Below are 22,813 nucleotides of genomic sequence, written 5' to 3'. Positions count from 1 at the left end.
CATTCGTGGGTGGTAACTCGAGGTCTCATTGGGATGGGGAGGTGAGGGCCGTCTCCACTCCCATCCCATGAGGCCCCATGTGTCTCATCACTGCGGGCCCAAACCTGACTGTTCAATGGCCTCTGGAGGATGGCGGCCACCGGGCCGTCAGGGGGGAATAGGCCAAGGCACGAAATCTATTCCCACCTGGAGTGGCCCGGCGCTGGTAACCTATTACAGGAACCGGACGCATTTCTGCCAAAAGCCATTGGGTTTTGAGATTTGTTTGAGTCTCTGGGATCATGGCCGTTAAGCAGTTCGATCAGGAACCAGAGAGGCCATGCTTCCAAATATATAGCTGAGCCAGAGGTGGTTTGTGGGTGTGTCTCCCACATAACTATCTTTTGGCTGTTTACTTTCTTGGTAAACTTTACCCCAAGTTTTTGGGGTCTGGCCAAAGGCACAGCAGCAATTTTGGGGTATCTGGAAGTCTGAAGGCTCCATCAGGCTGCTGATGCACTTGCCTCACAGGTACAGATTGACCTGCTGGCGGCACCATACCTCCATGTTTTCTTTTCTTTTTTTTTTTAAGGAAAAAAAAAAAAACAGCATACCAAAGGTGAGGAGTTGCTGGGCTATCCAGGGAAGTATTTAGGGGCTATTCCTGGCTCATTGCTCAGGGGTTGATCCAGATGATGCTGGGGATAGGAACCAGAGAGTGCTGAGATTGAAGCTGGCCCTCATATAGAATCGTAGCAGCCTGTTCAGCTAACTCTCTGGTCTTAAGATTGCATTTTGGAAAGTGCTTCACCAGTGGTAAAGCAGGTGGATTAGTGTGGGCCACACTGTCGAAGCCCAATTAAGATGTGACAGCAGGGCTGGAGGTAGTATAGTAGATAAGTCATTTACCTTACATGTGGCCAACCTGGATTCAATCCTGCACCCTATTTCCCCTGAGTCCTGCCAGAGGTGATCCCAGAGCACAGAGCCAAGAGTAAGCCATGTGCACTGCCAGTTGTACCCTCCCACTACCCCCTAAAAATGTTCCAGCAATAGTCTGTGTGAGAGAGAAAAGATGAAGATCTAACTTTTTTTTTCTTTTTTTGCTTTTTGGGTCACACCCAGCAATGCACAGGGTTTACTTCTGGCTCATGAACACAGGAATTACTCCCAGCAGTGCTCAGAGGACCACATGGGAATCGAACCTGGGTCGGCCACGTGCAAGGCAAATGCCCTACTCACTGTGCTATTGCTCCAGCCCCTGAAGACCTAACCTTAGAGAGTGGAACATATGTGAGAACTGAGCATAGGAAGCAGACGCATTTGGGAGTGGAAAGCCTGGGTGACTTAAGAGACGCTGATGAAGGGGATGGGCATAGGGAGAGAGAAATGGATGGGTCCAGTGTTACTACTAGAGTTCAGACTGGATGATTGTGATGACTGTGGGGCCGTCCTCACTACTACCAGAGAAAATAGGTATTATTCAGCATAGCATAAGCACTACCATTTTTAAGTAGCAATCATTCTTCATCCAAAGCTTGCTTAGTAGAAAATTTGTACAGCCATGACCATGGTCTTGAGGCATATCTCAGGATTACAGAGTTAGCTAGAAATCCTGATGCACAGTAGGATGTGGAAACCTGCCATCTGCCAGTCCTCGAAAGGACATGAGACATGAAGCCCACTGCACGCAGTATGCTCACTTATTTTATGTTGGCTTTGGGCCACACCTGGTGGTGCTTAGGAGTAACTCTTGGTAGTGCCAGGGAACCACATGTAGTGCTGAGGATTAAAGCTGGATGGCTACTTACAAGTTCAGCACCATCCCTGTACTATTCTCTATACCCACAATTCACCCATTTAAAGAATAAAATTAAATGGATCTTAGTATATTAAAAGTTGTCCAATCAATTAATTTTAGACATTTAATCACCACCACCACCACCACAAAGAAACCCTGTATCCTTTCTTAGTTGCTCTCATTTCCCTTAAATCCTTAAAATTAAAAACAAAAAAAAGGTTGGGTCAAGGAAGCTGGACAGTATAGTGAGAAGTGTGCTTGTCTTGCATGCAGCTAACCTGGGTTTGACCCTTGGCATCACATATGATTCCCTGACATTTCATCCCCTAGGTGATCCCTGGGCACAGAGCCAGGAATAAGCCCTGAGCACTGCTGGGTGTGCCCCCGTCGTCTGCCAACAAGTATATATGAATGTAGACAATTGAGAACTTATAATTTTCAAATATTTAAAAATAAAAAATACGACACCAGTTAGAATTAAAAAGTTTATTACAAAGAAACATCCCATAAATTTCTTTTCACCAACATAATAATGACAGTTTAGCCATTGCAATAGGAAACTTTAAAAATCACTATGAAAAACAGTATGATTCAAGTTACAACTTGTGTTTTTGTGCCCTAAAGAGATCTGGATTACACAGGAATGATGATTACACCGAACTGGACAGTCTGCCTGAGCTAAACCTTTTATCTCTCTGAACAGGAGGAAAAGATACAAATCACAGTGACTATACAAATTCTCCAGATGCCAACACCGGTTTGGGGGATTAGAGAAGCTCTTTAATTTGATTTTCCACTCCCAGATAACTAAGTCTGAATTGCTCAGTAACTGTGATTAAAGGTGCTAATTCCATCTGCTTCCACTTCCTTTGAGAACCAAGTCCTTAAAGAAGCGAAGGAGCCGTCCCTTTAGGGGACAAGAGCTTTCTTAACAGACTCTGGAACACGACTGGCATAGTAGTCAAAATTCCTCAGGGAGGCCAGGACGCCCGCAGAATTCATGTGCTTCACTTCCTTGTTATACTGCAGGGCATTGCCATGGATGTCTGTTAACTTGCCTAAAGGATAAACACCAGCATTAGTGGGAGACTGTATTGTTAGGGTCTAGTTACTCTTTTGTTTTTGGGTCACACCTGACAGTGCTCAGAACTCACTCCTGCCTCTGCACTCAGGAATTACTCCTGGTGGTACATATGGGATGCTGGGATCAAACCCGGGTCAGCTGGGTGGGAGGTAAATCCCCTACCAGCTGTAAGGCAGATATGTGTGTAAGGCCCTTCTAATTATTTCTAAATTTTTTTTTTCCCTATGTCCCTGGTTCAATTCCTCCGCCCCTCTCGGAGAGCCTGGCAAGCTACCGAGAGTATCTCACCCGCACTGCAAAGCCTGGCAAGCTCCCCATGATGTATTTGATATGCCAAAACACAGTAACAACAAGTCTTACAATGGAGACATTACTGGGCCTGCTCGAGCAAATCGATAAACAACAGGAGGACAGTGCCACCAATATTCCATTAATTCTGGTTAAAATAAGACAGAAATGTGTGTAAGGCCCTGTTTCATTTAGGGGTGGGGAGCTTGGAGCCATATCCGGTGCTCAGGGCTTACTCCTGTCTCTGTATTCAGGGATCACTACTGGAAGGGCTTGGGATACCATGTGTGGTGCTCAGAATTAAACTGGGGATGTTCCAGAGCAAAGCAAGTGTCTTTATCCCTGTATTATCTCTCTAGTCCCAGGGTTTGATCCCTGGCACTGAAAAAGAAAAAAGAAAGAAAATGAGGGGCTGGAGTGATAGCAGAGCGGGAAGGGCGTTTGCCTTTCATGCAGCTGACCCGGGTTTGATTCCCAACATCCCATATGGTCCCCTGAGCACCACCAGGAGAAATTCCTGAGTGCAGAGCCAGGAACAACACCTGTACATCGCTAGGTGTGACCAAAAAAGGGGAGGAAAAAAAAGAAAGGAAATGAGTGATCATAAGGAGAGTAAGTCTTAATTCACCAGAAATATAAAACTATTAATATAATTCTGACGAATTGACAGATAAGAAAATTCCCTGAAAAGAAAGAGACTTACCTCCCACGGCATGTAGGATAACTTCAGGGGCACAAGTATCCCACTTCTTACAGCCGGGACTTGCAAATACATAAGCAGATGCTTTGCCTTCTATCAGTTGAATAATCTGTAAAGTTCAAGGTAAACAGACTGAGAACCAATACGATAAAGTACCTGCTTCTATCAAGACTATTTCAAGAATCCCTCTTGTCAGATGCAAGCTAGGGTATAATCTTTACTTAGTAACCAGGCAGGCAAATGATCAGGTAAGTATGCAGACACACATGGAATACACATGTAGTCATATGAAGGGGGAGAAGTGAATCCGCTATAAGGGGGAATTCAGAACAGTCTGTAAACTGCAAGATTGATAAAATAGTTTTCTTTTATATGTATTTTTCTTTCTAACCATAAAATCAGTATTTACTGAAGATGATTTAAAGTTTTGGGCAGGGGTGAAAGTACAGGGGTTAAGGCACTTTGCCATAAACAAGACTGACCTGTTCTCTCTCCTACACTGCATATGGTCCCCCAAGCACTGCAGAGCTAGGGCTAGGTTCTGAGCACTTCCAGGTGTGGCCCCCAAACCAAACAGTTTTAAACTCACAACAAATGAACACTAACTACAGAAAACAACAGAGAAATACCAACGACTGCAACAACATATAAATTCTAAGTGACCCTTCCGACTGAGGAGTGTAACCAGCAGCTTTAAAGACTTCAAAGTCACACCTGCTGCTCTTTCCACCATCAAAGTAGGTTTCTTTCTGTGTTGAATTTTTGGGACACACTGTGTTGCTCCAGCATTACTCCTGGCTCTGTGCTCAGGAGCTGCTCCTGATGGTACATGGGGGACCATATGTGGTGCTGGGTATTAAACTCAGGCCTTCTGAAGGCAAGGCATGCCTTCAACCAATTGAGTTATCTCTCTCGCTCCCTAAGTAGGTATTTTTGAATAGTCGTCTTAGAACCCCTAAAATGCTCAAGTGAAGTTCCTGATAGAAACTGTATAACCTGCTATGATGCTATCAGTGGTCATGGTGTGCCAACAAGTCAGATGGGAGAGAGAGGGAGAGAGCACATGCCCATGGGGCTGAGAGCCTGTCGTGCATGTGAGAGTCAGTGTTCAATCCCTGGCACTGCAGGCCCCTGAGCACTGTCAGGAGCACCCTGTGAGCACAGAGTATGGCTGTCAGGCAGAAGTGAAGGGTCCAGGCAGGATCAGACTAACAGACCAGCAGGAGGAGGAATCCAGGGGTGCCCAGGTGTTTGGCTGGCACAGCTGGGACACAGGGTGCCTTTCACTAGATGACAAACAGGAACAGGGAGGGGGCTGGAAGGTGTTATCAGGGTGATGTCCAGAAGCAATTCCATGAGATTGGAGGAAGGGACGCAGCTGAGATTGTGGCCCCTTTCCCAGTTTCCTTAAGGGCCTGGAAGAAGAATGGAGAGGAGCTGGTAGGCAGGCCCGCCCTCTGAACCCACTGAAGAAAGTTCTGGAAGTAACCCATGATGGTTCTTAAGAAAGAAAGGCCTGGGGCTGGAGTCATAGCACAGTGGGAAAGGCGTTCGACCCGGGTTTGATTCCCAGCATCCCATATGGTTCCCTGAGCACCGCCAGGAGTAATTCCTGAGTACAGAGCCAGGCGGCCAGGAGTAACCCCTGTACATTGCCAAGTGTGACCCCCCCCCCCCAAAAAAAAAAGAAAAAAAAGAAAGGTCTGGCCAGAGGTGAGGTGTGCAGGGTTTTACCCTCATCACTTATACCCAAACTGTCTTCTAAAAAGACAAACACCTTACCTTTTGGCAAAGTCCAAATGGTGCTGGAACGTGTTTCTAATGACGAATTACAATCTTGGGTTCCTTCTCTCAGATTCCTACTCCAGGGCCGGTGAGGGTATTATTACATTTTTGGGGGGGAGGGGGGTTGAAGGGATGTGGAGGCCTGGACACATCCACTAGTGCCTGGAGCTCACTCTTAGCTCTGTGCTCATGAATGATCCCTGGTGGTGCTCAGGGGCCACAGGCAGTGCTTGGTATCAAACAGCTAGAGGGGCTGCACACAAGACAAGTGCCTCGCCTCCTGTGCTCTCTCTCCAGCCCAGTTCCAGGAGTTTTAAGGACCACAATTGCCCCTGGGACCACAGTGCATGTCCCTGCAGATGAGGCTCTCCTACCTTGTTTCCTGCTCCGCCCACACGCAGCACATCATCGGGGTTCATCGCGGCCACACACTCGGTCACTAGCTTGTTGCTATGGGACCGGGTGGTGGTGATGATGTGCTTCCCGGCAGGCACTTCTTTCAGCTGAAACCCGAAGGCACCTAAACCCAAAACGCCCCAGATGGTCCGCCCGAGCACGGCATCCGGTCCTGCCTATGGAAGGGAGCAAAACAACAGCAAAGCCTGTCACCACTGGTGGGAAAACGTGAGGCGTCAACAAAGCAGTTAGCTACTTGCATTATGGACTAAACGCGACAACTCTCAAGAGTACAAAGTAACTCCAGAGTAACAGCAGAGACAATTTCCCAGTCATGGGTGCATGGCTCATGGCTGTTTTCGGCAGATATTCGAGTTTCAGAGGTTCTGAACGGATGTCTGGAATCCTCTGCGAAAGCACATGACTGCTGGTTCCTGTTCCTCTATGATTAATCCAAGGAGCTTGTTACTGGGTCTGAAAACACTGTTTGCAAAAGGGTCTGAAGTCCTGGGGAGCAAATACCATGCACGGATCTCTACTTGACTGTGCCCGGTAATGATCAGGGTTACCAGGAAACAGGGCACAGTGCTGTGTGCTTTGCTGCTACAGAGATTATTAGTGTACAGCCACGAATCATGACTTTCCATAGAGCTATGGGTGAGAGGGCTGTACTCCTGCCAGTACAGGATATGAAACTCCCTCTGAAAAGGCCAGAGAATCCTCCACCCCAGTATTCTAACTATAAACTTCATGTTAGAAAAAAAAAACCATAAGCCATATTTCATGACGTATAAAACTGACACATAAAATGACATGCAATGGGGCCAGAGGAATTGTACAGCGGGGAGGGCATTTGCTTGCACATGCCGACCTGGGTTCAACTCTCAGCATCCCATATGGTCCTCTGAACACTACCAGGAGTAATTCCTGAGTGCAGAGCCAGGAGGAACCCCTGAGCATCAACGAGTATGACCCAAAAAGCCAAAAAAAAAATACACAAAAAATGACATGCAGTCATCAAAGCATCCTGCGGTCAACTGTGCCAGGCACACATGCACACACACACATCCAGGGTTTGTCCCAGTCACTCATGCATGCAGGCACCAGACTACGCGCTTGTCTCATTCAATTATCAAACAAGCCCACTAAGGCATTATTTTATAGAGGGGAAATGAAGTCTGGATGAAGTATGCTTGACAAGTATTATGACAAGTGTGCTGACAAGGGTTCTAGGGAGATCACAGCCAAATGCAGACTCAACTGCGTTCAGACCAGCTGTCTTCACTGCCATGTGAAATTGCCTCGCTTTATCGCCACTTTGCTTGGCTGTCAAATGCAAAAATGCATCATGCCAACTGACGGCAGTGCCCTGGATGATGCCTCCAAGTGGCTACTCTGATCAGTCCTGGATCCGTCCCTGTGTCCTCCCTCCACACACTGCCAAGAGCACCTCCCCCTATTTTTTCGAAAAAAAGCATAAGCAGGCACAAGGATGTCCTTCAAGGACTGTATGAGTGTTAAGTGAGGTAACCCAGGGAAATTCCTTGGGTCTGGTAGCACACACCACACTAATTAGGTTTCAGTCTCATCCTGACCAGGCTGATTTCAAATGGAACACCCAGCCCTGAATACCACCAAGAAAGCTAAGAAACTTTTCTGCTTGTCACAACAGAATTGAAGCATGTAAGGGAGAGAGGCAAGAAGGAGCAGGAAGAAGAGAGAGCAAACAGACTGCACAGAGGGGCAGTGGTGAACGAAGAGGCAGGAGGAGGAGACAGTCAGGAGTCGGAAGGGAAGCACAGGAGGGGCCGAGCTACCTGGGGCCACAGCCGCTGCCTCCGTTCTACCTGCGGGCGCAGCCAGCCCTAGCTCTTTTTCTCACCTGTGCTCTGTTGCTGTGCTCCCTTAACTTCTGCTGTTCATTGCTCTGTGGAAAATGAATACAGTTTTTCTGATCTCAGAAATAATGGAAATTATTAATAACTCTGAAGCACTCAGATCATTCTTTGCTGCAAACTGCCATTCACTGCAATACTATTATTTAAATGCCCCTCTTTGAAGTCATAATATGACCTTAAAGAGGACATGATGCACATAGTGTTTATCCTTAAGTAACACTATATAAACACTTCAGTCAGACTAAGGGAATTAATGGTTACTTCAGGAATTCCACGAGAGGCTTTCTCAATAGTCATAACTGTTTGTAGCAAATAATCCTAAGAAGTATATGACTCAAATAACAAGTTATAAGTAAACAAATGACAGAGTAAAAGCCAAATCTTCCATGCAAAAGGAGTTAATGCTGCTCTTAACTCAAACTGGAAATCCAGAAGTTCTAGTACCTAGTCTGTTTCTTCCAGATTCTATCAGGATCACCTGAAGTTAAATATCTTGAGTATTTTACCTCAGCACTTTCCTTTGCAGTTGAGTGTGACTTAAGGATCTGTTCCTGCTTTGAAACTATACCAGCCCCATGCTTCTAGGGAAGTTGACTCTTGAAAATAATAAAGAAAGTCGAGGCAGAAACAGAGATAAAATAAGAGAAAAGAGAGCATGAATGCATTTAGCTCTGTGATAGGTGCTGACTCTAGCTAAGGCAGGAAGCACATTATCTGGGCATGGCTAGCATCTTTAGGCGGAAAAGATTTATGCCATCAAGGTGCTTCAAGATTTGTAATTTTTATTAATTTATTTATTTGCTTTTCTGGGTCACACCGGTGATGCTCAGGGGTTTACTCCTGGCTCTGCACTCAGGAATTATTCCTGGCGGTGCTCGGGGGACCATATGGGACGCTGGGGATCGAACCCGGGTTGACCACGTGCAAGGCAGACGCTGTCTACCCGCTGTGCTATCACTCTGGCCCCCAGGTGTCTTGATGATCAAATGGATCAAGGTGTACTAAAGCAGTAACTTCCTAACATTTGCATTTGAATGTGTAAAGCATACTATCCACGCTTATACAATATATAAATGAGTTCCACTAAATATATGTAACTGGCACGTCTATGCACACACAGCCATGAAGAAACACTCCTGCATCAGAAGGGTGGGATGTGACTGCGGAATGTGCCTTCTGAAAAGCCTGGAGGCTGAGAACACTGGACGTGCAACTGCTGTTCTACAAAGTCTCAAGGTCACATAACACAGCCAGTGTTTACCTGGTAAGGTATTTTTCTAGCACTTACAGTCATACCTGGTAGTTGTAGTATGGCTGATTGATAACTCCTGCGATGGCTTTTCCTTCATAAGCTATTCCAATGAGAACCGTCACGTTATCAAGAAGGCCTAGAAAGAGAGAAATGAATGACGATGAGTCACTTTCTCAAGTTCATCAGCAGCAGCTCATTAACTGCTCAAATGGGGTTTATTTTTGTTTTTGGGCCACACCCAGCAATACTCAGGTTACTCCTTGATTTGTGCTTAGGAATTACTCTTGGCGGTGCCTGGGGGGGTCAATATAGCATGCTGTAGGCTGACTGGGTCAGCTGTGTACAAGGCAAGAGCCCACCCGCTGCATATCATCCCAGTCCCCTGCACAAAGGGCTTGTTCATTTTGACTGTCACAGAGGAGTCAGTTTATTAGTAAAGTGAGGACTGTGGGAAGCCATGGACATACCACATCACAATAAAAATTAATCAAGACATATACTTATATAATTTATAATTCTTTTCTTTTTCGGGGGTTGAGGGACACACTCAATGATACTCAGGGCTAGTTCCTGGTCCAGAACTCAGGAATTATTCCTGGTGGTGCTCAGGGGACTGTATGGGATGCCTCAAACTGAACCTGGGTCAGCCATCTGCAAGGCAAGTGCCCAATCAGCTGTACTACTGCTCTGGCCTCTACCTACAATTCTTTTCTATCCTTTTGTCCTTTTCTTTCTTTCTTCTTTTTTTTTTTTTTGTTTTTGGGTCACACCCAGCAATGCTCAGGGGTTGCTCCTGGCTCTGCACTCAGGAACTATCCCTGGCAGTAATCGGGGGACCATATGGGATGATGGGAATCGAATCTGGGTCGGCCGCCTGCAAGGCAAACGCTGTGCTATCACTCCAACCCCTCTTTTCTATACTAAGTAATTTCTAAGGCACACTCATTCGAACTGGAATGGTAATACATATATTTTCTTTCCAATGTAAGTCAAGACAATTACCCTGACAGGACAAAAACAGGCCGAGATTGCAAGTGACCGACCTGGGTTTGATCCCGGCACCACAGATGGTTGCTCAAGTACCACCAGAAGTGACCCCTGAGTGCAGAGGCAAAGGAAGCCCTGAGCACCACCAGGGATGACCCAGTCCCCTCTCCCCACCTAAAACAATAAGTAAATGCAATAGAGGAGAGAGAATTGTGACATCTTACTTGAGATTCAAAACTAAGTGTGGGGGTGCATGTGTGTCTAATTTCCTTCACTCTCAGTATAATCTCTCCAGTACAGATTCTCAGCTGTCTAGATGCCAAGAAAAGTTGTCTAGCATTTCCCTATTTCCAATCGGATTACAGACACATTTCCAGCATCCACACCGACAAACAAGCACGGACACATTACAAGATGCACTCAGCTCATCTAAGGACACAAAAGAAACTTTTAGTAATTTATGAGTTTTCTTTTGTGAAGCCATAAAGCTGAGAGCCAACATACAAAACAAAAGTCAATCTTGCTTTCAAAAACAATGCTAAGCTTATGCTCTACTTCTGTATCTCCAGCTCTTTAATTAAGAGGAATTAAAGCCCAGCTCTTCTTGCTTTAATGCTGCTGTTTTATTTCAGCTTGCTTCTTGCTTATTTTTCCTCATCGGAGATCATTTCAGAATAGAGAATAATTGCACTATGTTTGGAAACCCATCTATATAGGGCGGCTGTGAGGCAAGATGAAGGCTCTCAGCTGAGAATCAGAAATGAGGAGTACCGTGTTCTAATTCTCCTGGGGCAGAGGGTGAGGCATAAATGCTGTGAGGCTGGTCCAGTGTGGAAAGGAAGGGGCTTGCTTTGTAGCCTGAGGATCCTGGTTTGATCCCTGGCATCCCTATAGGGTCCTCCGAGCACCTCTTGGAGTATCACTGAGTGCAGAGCAAGTAGTCAGCCATGAGCACTGCCACATGTGGTCCCACAAAACAAAACCATCACAACGAAAGAAATCAGATGCACAGTAAAAGGCTAGAAGGGACAGCAATATGGCTTTAGGGTTCAGACTTAATATACAAACACTGATACCCGCTTTTTGAACAACATACGAAATCTCAGATGTTTCCAACTAAACAATACACAAATACACAAGACCTGTTGCTGTACGATAAAAGAAGGTATCAACTTGGGGCTCAGGTGCCGAGCACTGTAGCACTGTTCTTCCGTTGTTCATGGATTCACTCGAGTGGGCACCAGTAACGTCTCCATTGTGAGACTTGTTACTGTTTTTGACATATCGAATATGCCACAAGGAGCTTGCCAGGCTCTGCCATGCGGGCAGGATACTCTCGGTAGCTTGCCGGGCTCTGAGCACAGGCCTAAATTTGCATGGCAGCCCAGCCTGGCTCCCAGAGTTTGGTCTGGTATAACCCATGACCACCGCCCCCTCCCCTCACCCCCCAAACACACTGCTGTGTATGAACCCGACATTTTAAGAAAAGATACTTACCTTCAGTATATTCCTTGGTGCCATCTAGAGGATCAACCCAGACCACAAGCTTTAAAAGAAAAAGAAAAGAATATTTTTCCCCCCCAGATTATTGCCCTGAGAATACAATTAATAATAGCTAGAGAGCGGAGGAGAAACCAGTCAGATGGTGCTGCACTTGGAACTGGCAGGTCAACTGTTCGCGTGAACTGACATTTCTACAGAGACTGGGAGAGACTTTCAGTTCTGGTTGTCCCTACTACATAACTACCAACGTTTCCTTGTCATGAGCAAACACTCAGTTCCTTTACGTGGCGATTAGCGGGGTGTAATGAGAAGCCAGGACTGGGGCTCTTACGTCTTCCTCTCTGATTTCACTGTACTGTGGTGGGCACGGCTGCCTCAGAATCTCCTCCCACTGCCCATCCTCAATCAGCTCTTGATCGACGTCTTGCGCGGGCAGATCCTAAAGCAGAGAAAACGGCCATCACAAAGCAGTTCAATGTTCACAGAGTTCCTTTTGCCTCAGGAAGAGAAGGAATGCAACATTAGTTTTCACTAATTCTTCCTGTTGATCATTTATGTATAGAGCTTTGATTTATTTTTTGGTTTGGGGGCCATACCCAGTAGTGCTCAGGGCTTCCTCCTGGCTCTATATATAGGGATCACTCCTGGTGGGCTTAGGGAACCATATAAAATTCCAAGGATAGAACCCAAGTTGGGTGCATTCAAGACCAACGCCCTGCTTGCTGTATTATTTCTCTGGCCCCTGTTTAGAGTGTTTAAAGCAGTCTCTTGAACAAATGAAGCTGGGAAAGCCAGATGGCCCATGCAAGAGAATGATGCCGAACCACTCTCTGACTCCATATACAAAAGTAAACCTAAAACGCATTACAGGATCCAGAGCGATAGCCCAGCAAGGAGGGCATTTGCCTTGCAAGTGGCTGAACTAGGTTTGATTCCTGGTATCCCGAATGGCCCCTTGAGTATCACTAGGAGTAATTCCTGAGTGCAGAGTTAGGAGTAATCCCTGAGAATTGCCAGGTATGACCCAAAAAGCCAGAAAAAAAAATGCATTAGAGGGCCAGAGAGATAGCACAGGGGTTAAGGCACTTGCCTGTATCCCATCAAGCCCAGTTTGAACCCCCAGCACCATACATGGTTCCCCTGAGCACCGCCTGGAATCACCCCAGAGCAGAGGGCCAGGAGTAGCCCTAGAGCACCATCAAGTATGTGCCCCCCTCTCCCCCAACCAAAAAAAAAATGGCAGTTAAGACTTTTTTAGGTCCATGTAAGACCTAAACTTCGGGGCCCACAGAGCCCATGAAGAGCACATGACAAAGCATTCCATGACATGGGCATTAGACATGTGATAGAACACCTGGTCCAAGAGCAGATGCGAAGGTAAAGAAAACAAAAACAGGGGCTGGAGCGATAGCACAGCAGGTAGGGCGTTTGCCTTGCATGTGGCCGACCTGGGTTCGATCCCTGGAATCCCATATGGTCCCCCAAGCACCGCCAGGAGTAATTCCTGAGTGCAGAGCCAGGAATAACCCCTGAGCATTGCTGGGTGTGGCCCAAAAAGAAAAAAAAAAACAAGAAATAAAAGAAGATAGACCATTGAGCATTGTACCACTGTCCTCCGTTGTTCATCGATTTGCTGGAGCGAGCCCAGTAACATTGTGAGACTTGTTACTGTGTTTGGCATATCATATACATCACGGGTAGCTTGCCAGGCTTTGCTGTGCGGGTGAGATACTCTCGATAGTTTGCCTTGCTGGGCTCTCAGAGAGGGGTGGAGGAATCGAACCCAGGTCGGCCATGTGGGCCGTGTTCAAAGCAAACACCCTACCTGCTGGGCTATCACTCCAGCCCAAATCAGTGAACGTTAAATATAAAACTAAGATTATCCAAGGACAGGGAATGGGAGAAAGATTAAGAAATAATAAAAAAACCAAGTAAAATGACAAAAATGACCATTCAAGGCTCATAGAATCTGATTACACTGTCCTCCCGTTATTCATCAATTTTCTTGAGCGGGCCCAGTAATGTCTCCATTGGAGACTTTGTTGTTACTGTGTTTGGTATATCGAATACATCACGGGTAGCTTGCCAGGCTTTGCTGTACAGGCAAGATACTCTCGGTAGCTTGCTGGGCTCTCCGAGAGGGGCGGAGGAATCGAACTTGGGTCAGCCATGTTGGCTGCGTGCAAGGCAAACGCCCTGCCTGCTGTGCTATCGCTCCTCTTGCACAGAGGTTTAAAGTGTTCAGAAAAAGAGAAAAGCACTGGAATGCTGAAGTGATAGTACAATGGGGAAGGTGTTTACATTGAATGGGATCAACCTGGTTTGATCCCCAACATCCCATAAGGTTCCCTGAGCACCACCAGGAGAGATTCGTGAGTGCAGAGTCAAGAGTAACCCCTGAGCATTGCTGGGTATGACTCAAAAAGCCAAAAAAAAAAAAAAAAAAAAAAAAAGTGGGGTCAGGTGGAGGAAAGTATGCTAAACTTACACTGTTACTTCTACTCTCTCAAATACAAGCTACTTCTACTGAGAGGCCAATTCCTCCCCTTCCACAATGACAGGTATGACCTGCAACCAAGTGTGTAAGCAACTCTGAGAGAAACAGTAACATGCCTTTGATCCCAAAGTTCCAGAACTCCATAGTATGCTGAACATAACAGTAACTAGTTTTTTTTTTGAGGGGGAGGGTCACACCGGTGATGCACAGGGGATGCTCCTGGCGGTGCTCAGGGGACCATATGGGATGCTGGGAATTGAACCTGGGTCGGCCTTGTGCAAGGTAAACGCCTTACCCGCTGTGCTATCTCTCCAGCCCAACAGTAACTAGATCTTGGCATAGGGCCAAAATATTTACAAATCGACATTTTCTACAAGTCCATTGACAAGACTCTCACTTTTCTGTCAAAACACTAGATATAATGCTTATGGGGGGTTTTGTTTTTTTCTATTGCTTGGGACTGAACTCAGGGTTTCCCACATGCAAGGCAAGTGCTCTATCCCTAAGCTCCACGCCACGGCCCTAGAAAGATGATGCCTGAAACTGCTATAGCGACCGACACACAAAGCAGAAATGACAAATTTACGATGGGAAACTGTGAAGAAACACTCATCGTTCCCTCTTACCTCCTCCCCGATGATGGTGAGCTTGGGGAACTTGCGCGCCAGGGAGGAGCAGATGCTCATCTGGACCATGCGGTCCGCTTTGGTCTGCAGGTCGGTGGCGCTGGTCTGCACAGAGGAGGCAAGTTTTCAGAGCATGAATGTGAAGCAGGTTGTCCGTGGCTGCACACACACTTAAATGTCTGTGTTACTTAAATCACCATTTCCAGGTTCACAGAATCAACAGCAAATGAGCCAGTATGTAGCAGCATGTTTGGCTCTTCTCAGGAGATGGACAGTAGTGAAAGGTTGGAAAGAAGCTTCTATTGGGGTCAGAGCAACAGTGCAACAGGGAGGGCACGTAGCCCACCCGGCACCCCCATGTGTTCCCCTGAACCCGCCAGGACTAAATCCTGAGCACTATTGGGTGTCGCTCTTTTGTTTTTTGATATGTATTTACTTAGGATTTGGGGGACCACACCTATGTGTGCTCACCAGCTACTTCTGGCTTGGTGCTCTGCCCATGAGCATTTCAAGTATGACCCTCCATGCCCCACCTCCACCACCAAAAAGCATTTTTAAAATGTGAAGAAATTTGAACTAAGGACCTTCTAATCTCCTTAAGGGAGGCAGAGGAGATTATTTCCAGATTAATGCCTGTATGGCTCCCTGCCCCCTTCAGCTACACGGAGGTTCCTGGTTACCTTCTCCACGATACCCAAGTCCCCCTCAGCAATGACACGCCGGACGATCCCTCCCGCCTTCTGTGCGATGGAGTATGCGGAGGCCACCAGCCGCATGAGCACTGTGGGCCCGGACGCCATGGCAGGTCCTGCAGGGAAACAGAGAGAAGTGCTCGGGGACAGCCAAGTCAACTGCTGGCCGCAACCGCTTGACTTTCATTCGATACAAATTTATCGAGTGTTTACCTGGAACAGCCCAGTTCACTGTGGCTATTCTTAATTAAGCAAACAGATTTGGAACTTAAGCAGAGATTTGGAACTAAGACTACCATTTCAGCATGTACTTTCTGGACAAATTCTAGAGTACTCTTTCCACACAGAGAGGCTATCTGAAGCCGGAGGGGGAGGGGGGGGAGAGGGAGAAGCCTGCTTGAATTGTAATGTGCACAGTGCTAAGAGTGTAGAAGTACTTTGTGGGCTGCAAATAGAAGCTAAAAGGCACCGACACTGAAGCAATTGAGATCTTGGTGGCTTTGGGGCAAAATGCTGCAAGTGATTGTCTCTACAAGCCAGAACAGGAAAGTGTCAAGTGAAGTAAGGGGGTCTCTAGTGATTCTGGCACATAGTTGAGTCAGCAGAGGAGGAACTGCATGCCATTATGATTTTGAATGTTTCTGAACATTCAATGAATAGTCCTTTAGAAACCAAATAAAATTTAATCTGTTTGTTATTTCTTTTTTGTTTGCCTTTTATTGGGGGAGGGTGGCTACACCCTGTGGTGCCCAGGGCTTATACCTGACTGCTCAGAAGTCAGTCCTGGTGGTACTCAGGGGACTATATCTTGTACTGGGTACCAGGTCAACCAGGTGCCAGGCAAGCCCCAGCCCACTGTGCCATCTCTTCTCTGCAGACAGCTTATTTACTCCATCCTCATCAGCAGCCAAATCAAGAGAGCAAGACGCATGACTGGACAGAGATTAATACTCATCTGGAAACATAATGGCCCCAATCTAAAACAAAATGTAAGGGGCGGAGCAATAGCATTTGCCTTGCATGCAGCCAACCCGGGGTTTGAAACCTGCGCTACATATGGTCCCCTGTGTGTCACCAGGAGTGACTACGAGCCGAATCAGGTGTAAGCCACCACCAGGCATGGGGCCAAACAAAGTATTTTGTTAGTCAAGTATATTGTTCTTTGAAAACACGAATGTAGGGGTCAGAGCAAGTGCTAAGTGGTGCTGCCCACTGATGCAGGAGACCCAGATTCAATTCCGGGCACTGCGGAATGTGCCCTTGCATTGGTATTGGTCACCCCCAATGAGTATGATTTCAAAGCAGAGGGGAGCCAAACACAGAACCCAAAGGACAGTAAATTCCTTGGCACAGCACCACCCTGCACCCACTCCGACTGGAGACCTGGTTTGATATGCCCACATGCCACTCGGTACCTTTGCCCTCTCCCCCAAAGTCATGGCAATCATGAACTCACCTGAGAGAGAACCTCAGAGTTTGAAACCCTTAAGATGGCAGAGAACTGAAAGGAAGGGAAGGGGATGAATTCCTATTCAGGATCCAGAGGAAAGAAAATGGGCTCTGTGGGTGCTAACTGTTCATCTCACAATCTCATTAGTGAACCACAGCCATCTTCCCTTATAGCACAACGGGTAGGGCGTTCGCCTTACAAGCGGCCAACATGGCCGACCCGAGTTCGATTCCTCCGCCCCTCTCGGAGAGCCCGGCAAGCTACCGAGAGTATTCGATATGCCAGACACAGTAACAACAAAGTCTCCAATGGAGACGTTACTGGGCCCGCTCGAGCAAATCGACGATCAACGGGGGGCCTCCCTTATGTAAATACTCAGTATTTTCACATGGAATAAACTTATGAAAATGATGAATGAAGCTCATTGGAGCAGCTCAACTAGAAAACAGGAGGAAAAGTTTACCTAGCACTGACAGGCCTTACCAATGCTCCCTTGTATCTCTGCCCACTCCTGGATCTGGTTTCTTCCGCACCAGAAAAGGTGGTATCAGGCAACTAAGCTCACCTGCCCAGATATGATAACCAGTGTGGCCAGTGCAGTATTCAGGGGCACGCTCTTTGGTCCCGATCGTATGAAGGCCTCACCTGTGAAGACAGACCCTTCCCCTCACCATCCTGAGTGTCCAGAGAGACCCTTTACCTTTGAGCCAGTTGGGTAACCACTGGGCACGGCTGGCCTTCACCTCTGCCCAGTCATTCCCAGTCTATGCCAAGCCCACAGCATTGAGTTTCTCTCCAGAAAGACTTTAGACTTTTTCTTCTACCACACCCTTCATGCCTTGCAGGCTGCATTTAGGAACCCCCATTCACAGTTAGCCCCAGGGTTGGCCCAGTCTGAGACTTAACTCAGTGGGGTGAACGCCTGCTCAGCAGAGGGGAGGGAGGGATCACCTACTCTGCAGGGGGGGAAGTGGGGATCACCTGCTCTGTAGGGGGAGGTGGGGTTCACCCGATCTGCAGGGGGGTGGGGGAGGCGGGGATCACCCGCTCTGTAGGAGGACATGGGGGTTCCCTTCCCAGCAACTCTCTAGGCACAGAGCTAGACCCTGAGCACCGAGGATATGACCCAGAAAACAAACTATAAAAAATAATAAAGTGAACCTGTTTAATAAGAATGTGAACACTCTGATTTGACGTAAAGTAAAAACAATAGTCTATTAAGAGATACTGTAAACCACTTTTTTGGGGGTGCAGGGCACATCCAGCAGTGCTGAGGGCTCACTTCTGGCTCTGTGCTCAGGAATCACTCCTGGCAGAGCTGGGGGAACCATATGGGGTGTTGGGAATAGAACTCAGGTCAACCACGTGCTATACATATATAAGCTACAACATTTATAGGCTCTGGGCCTATAAATCACTTTTAATGGGTAAATAAGGAAATAATTCGACTGCTTTCTCTGACATACTTCTGTGGTACAAACTGAACTGGTAATGAAACCTTACTACCCTCTAGCCCTAATATGTCTCTGACATAATTTTACACCCATAAGTGTAATTTTATGGTATAAAAATAGAACTAGCCATGTTACTAAAATTCCAAAATTCTAAAAAGAGGGTCCCTTAGCCTTAAAAACAAGCAAACAAAAGGTCTCTGTATTTTAAAAATTGTGACTGGGGTCCCTGCCGGTACTAAGGGGTCCATGAGATGCAGGGGATCAAATCTGGAGCCATACTACATACCCAAGGCATGTGACCTAGCTCTGAACCACATTTCTGGCCCCCTATAAGCCCTTTGAATTCTTCTTCCTCAGGATCCCCAAATGAGAATAATATGACTGGTTCAGGTAGGCAAAGAGTGAGGCCAAAAAGCTACCTGAAAGTTGATCACTTCCTTGTAGCAGTTGGAGTTACACCCACGTACTCTGCAGTTTCATGCTATCTGGGTCCTGAATTCCACCAAGAACAGCCTTTCTGAAAGTTGACTGAACCATAGACTCATGGCACAGGGCTGTCAGCCTCTGTTCCTATCTTAGCTCCTGACCAGATTAGATGAGGCCAGGAAAAGTCACTCAGGTTCTCTGTGCGTCCATCTGCAGTATAGACAATATTTGCACAGGATTGGAGCCATGACTGAATGAGCAGCCCACAGGCAACACAGTCCTGGGCACAGAAATACAGGCTCATCCTGATTTTTCTGCTTCTTGTTACAGGTGCTTCTGCAAGAACACTAGGGCAGGACTTAGGGTGAACTTTTCCTATAGCTTCTGTAATGCCCTTCTGAGGGCGAGGTTGGGATACAATTACAATATAATGCTGAATCACAGCCCAGATTCTCGTTCTGGCCTGCAAAAATTAGCACAGATGGAAAGAGGTTATATAATGTTTAAGAAAATCGACCTCATATGAAATCTTCACACGCTGAAGAGATAGGACAGGGATTAAAGCACTCCATTTGCATGTGACCAATCCTGGTTGGATCTCTGGTCCAGAACCCTTATGGGAGTAAACCCTGAGCACAGAGCTGGGAGTAGCTCCCAAGGCAAAATAAAATCAAAACCACAGAAAAACTTTGGTGCTGTCAACCGAGCTAGCTCAGAAAGACTTAAAAAAATAGAAATCAAATGATTGCTTCAGAATATTTTGAACTTAACATAAAGATTGTAAACATATGAGAATTAGGTTCTGAAATGAATGAATTTCTGGTATCATTCATCTTTTGATTTTTTTTCTTTTGGGGTCACACCTGGCGATCCACAGGGGTTACTGCTGGCTCTGCACTCAGTAATTACTCCTGGCAGTGCTCAGGGGACCATATGGGATGCTGAGAATTGAACCCTGGTCAGCCGTGTGTAAGGCAAACACCCTACTCGCTGTACTATCACTCTAGCCCCTCATTCATCTTTTGAAATTTGATCAAATGGTATTAAAGTTCATGGTCTCTGTGCAAAGCAGAGAAAATTCTGAAAAAAGAACAACAAATGACTCTCTTTGCCAGTTATCAAAATAGGATGTTAAGACAAAAAGACACAAAACATTAGTTACTAAAACATTTTGATATCAGGCAGAATTAGACAAGCAATAGTTAAAATTCCAGATAAATCAAAACACACTAGAGTTATCATTTCTGAGTGTAGGTGAAAATTAGTTGTGCAGAAGGATCAGAGGAAAATATTGAGTCTTTTTTACATTCTTTATAGCAATACATATCCCAGAAAATCACAATTTGATTTTTTTAAACTTGAGCCACTGTGATTTACAATGACATTAGTATTAGTGTCTCATGAATATAATAGTGCACAACTTTAAAATGGATTCGTAACATGAGGAAATAAAACTTGGGCATAATGTTTTAGTCTGGTTGTCAAGGGTGTTCTTGTCGTTGGGTTTTTGTGCCACATTCAGGGGTGCTCCGGGAACTGGGTAGTCCTGGGATCCACCAACGGCAGGCATATTGCAAGCAACCGCCTTCACCCCTGCACTATCTTTCTGATCCCCCCAAATAAAGAACTTTTAAATATGCATTTAAAAAAGAACCAGGGGCTGGAGCGATAGTACAGCAGGGAGGGCATTTGCCTTGCACATGGCCAACTGGGGTTCGATTCCCAGCATCCCACATGGTACCCCGAGCACTGCCAGGAATAATTCCTGAGTGCAAAACCAGGAGTAATCCCTGAGCATCCCTGTAACCCCCCCCCAAAAGTGAAAAAGAACCAATACAAGACTACATTAACACATCTTTATGAAAGATAAAAACATTTTTTACATCTATATAGCCCAAATATTTTAAACAAAAAAATCGTATCACATATTAGACAATTTTGTTACGGAGGGCTTTAGCTTTTAAATAGATCAACATATAAACGATGAACAAGTAACAGAAAATGAACACAGGGGAGGAATAGGCAATTTCTGGAACAAGAAAAGCAAGGGCCATTAAGTATGCGAGCTCAACCTTACTGCCTGAAAGATGCTTCATGTGGATGAGATCGGTGTAAACAGAAAAAGTTGGCTCCGCATGGCCCAGGAACTCTCAGAACCTGGTCGCTTGGCTGTGAGGCGGGGCGACCTCTCAGGACCTTTTGCACTAGCAATGCTATCTTCAAGGTCACTGAAATAAATCAAAACTCTGCAAACTAAGCAGCAAAGAGAGAAGGAAGTAGACGGGCATTTCAATGAAATTTTAGGTATAGATTAAAACGGCAACATCTGGGTGGTCTCACAGCCCCTATCACCTCTCTAATAACTGGGCATATTGGATAAACCCGGAGCAGGTAAACAAAGCACCAAACGAATTCGTGAGTGCCACCGAACGTTGGCACTCACGAATCTGCCTCAGAAAATACAGGGGGCAGGGGAGCGTCTCGGCCGCAGAGCACGCACGAGCCCCGAGTGGCAGCTCTTAGCAACGCGAAAGAACTGAGATACCTGGAGAGGCGACCTGCTTGCAACCGTTCACACTTAAAAACTAGAGAAGTCCCTGGCATCCTCTCATATCCTGCGCTGGGTGGAGTCTCAGGAAACCGAGACACCACGAGGTTTGCTGATAGCAGGAGAAACTTACTGGTGTTGACCGGCCGGAAACAGAGTTAGAGAACCTTCCCGGGCAAGCAAGATCGAGCCTCCAAACCGCTGGCCCCGGGGTCGCGGAGTCCGCTCGCTCCCGGTCAATCAGAGTGCGGGCGCGGGCCGGCGGGGCGCGCGGGCTCTGCGCATGCGCCGGCTGGCGAGGGCGGCCCCGCCCCCGCCTCCAGGCCCGTGCGTGTGCCCCGCCTCCAATTACGCGTGCAACAGTCGGTTACCCTGGGGGCTCACCGTGACCCAGACCCCCCAAATCCTTCGAACTGTCTCCGTAGACCCCATTGTGTGCTATCTTTTCCTTCATTAGTTTTCCGTTTGCGATGGGGAGGGGGCCCGGAATCAAATCCTGGGCCTCGTGCATGTTGTTTATGCCCGGAGCTCTAGTTGGTCCCAGCTTTTTATTTATTTTGGCCCTTGGGCCAACTCTGCTGTGCTCAGGGCTTGCTCCTGGTGCTGTCTCAGTGGTCATTCCTGGCGGTGCTCAGACCTTTTGGGATTTCAAGAATTGAATCCGGGCCCGCCACTGCAAGTCAAAAGCCCTACCCGCTGTACTGTCTTCGTCCCCAAGCCCCCACTTCCTTCTTGGCTTTTTGGGTCACACCCAGCGAGGCTCAGAGGTTATTCCTGGCTCTGCACTCAGGAATTACTCCTAGCGGTGCTCGGGGGACAATATGGGATCTGGGAATAGAACCCGGGTTGGCCGCGTGCCGGGCAAACACCCTACCAGCTGTGCTATCGCTGCAGACTCCCCCAGGCCCCTTTTAATTTTTGCTGAGTTTTCTATTAGTATCTTTACTCCGGATGCAAGCTGGATTTAGCTTGCGTGCCTGATGATTTGGAAGATCCGTGCCCAAGCACACTTGGCAGTGAAAAGCATTGATGGTGACCCATTTTCCAGCACATCTGGCAGAAACCCGTGGTTAGTTGCCCCAGATGCGGAAGTTTTCGGTAATACAGGGACAGATCCAGGATAAGAGACTATCTGAGAGGGTTTATGATGCTGCTATGAATTCCCCTCGCTGACGCGGTGCCGCCCACACTACGAGCCGGCACTGGAGAAGGACGCCGAACCGAGGGCTCCAGTGCCTGTAAAACTACTAGCAAATCTTACCAGCAAAGGTCTGGTAGGAAGAGAAAGTGAAATTGATCATAGTTTTACACTAGTTGCACGGCGAAGCGATGATGTACTGGAAAGACGGGGCTAATGAAAGACATCTGAGAAAAGCAAAGGGATGAGAAATGTTAGCGAGGTCGGGAATCTGGCACCGGCCCTCACCCTCTCCGCGGCCAGATTCGC

At 46.9% G+C, this 22,813-nt stretch overlaps 1 protein-coding gene across 3 annotated transcripts; it reads right to left on the bottom strand.

Annotated features, from left to right (window-relative positions):
* Positions 1-2,251: 2,251 nt before the first annotated feature.
* On the bottom strand, positions 2,252-22,779 carry BPNT1 (3'(2'), 5'-bisphosphate nucleotidase 1). 3 transcript variants are annotated; one of them, XM_056110623.1, is made up of 10 exons: positions 22,628-22,779; positions 15,477-15,604; positions 14,797-14,901; positions 12,005-12,112; positions 11,668-11,716; positions 9,228-9,319; positions 7,916-7,960; positions 6,012-6,209; positions 3,856-3,961; positions 2,252-2,838 (listed from the first exon to the last, which is right to left on the bottom strand). In XM_056110623.1, exons 1-10 carry the CDS (start codon positions 22,665-22,667, stop codon positions 2,690-2,692), a joined length of 1,020 nt encoding a protein of 339 aa, XP_055966598.1. In that variant the 5' UTR covers positions 22,668-22,779; the 3' UTR covers positions 2,252-2,689. The 3 variants fall into 3 exon arrangements, with proteins under 3 accessions (XP_055966598.1, XP_055966600.1, XP_055966599.1); XM_056110625.1 differs by lacking the exon at positions 22,628-22,779 and adding an exon at positions 21,500-21,625; XM_056110624.1 differs by lacking the exon at positions 7,916-7,960 and having other exon boundaries at positions 22,628-22,775.
* Between the last annotated feature and the right edge of the window lie 34 nt (positions 22,780-22,813).

The sequence above is a fragment of the Sorex fumeus genome, unplaced genomic scaffold (genome assembly GCF_029834395.1).
Source record: "Sorex fumeus unplaced genomic scaffold, SorFum_2.1 ptg000010l, whole genome shotgun sequence".
Classification (NCBI taxonomy): domain Eukaryota; kingdom Metazoa; phylum Chordata; class Mammalia; order Eulipotyphla; family Soricidae; genus Sorex; species Sorex fumeus.
The sequence above is the reverse complement of the archived record's forward strand: the minus strand, read 5'-3'. Positions and strand labels throughout refer to the sequence as shown.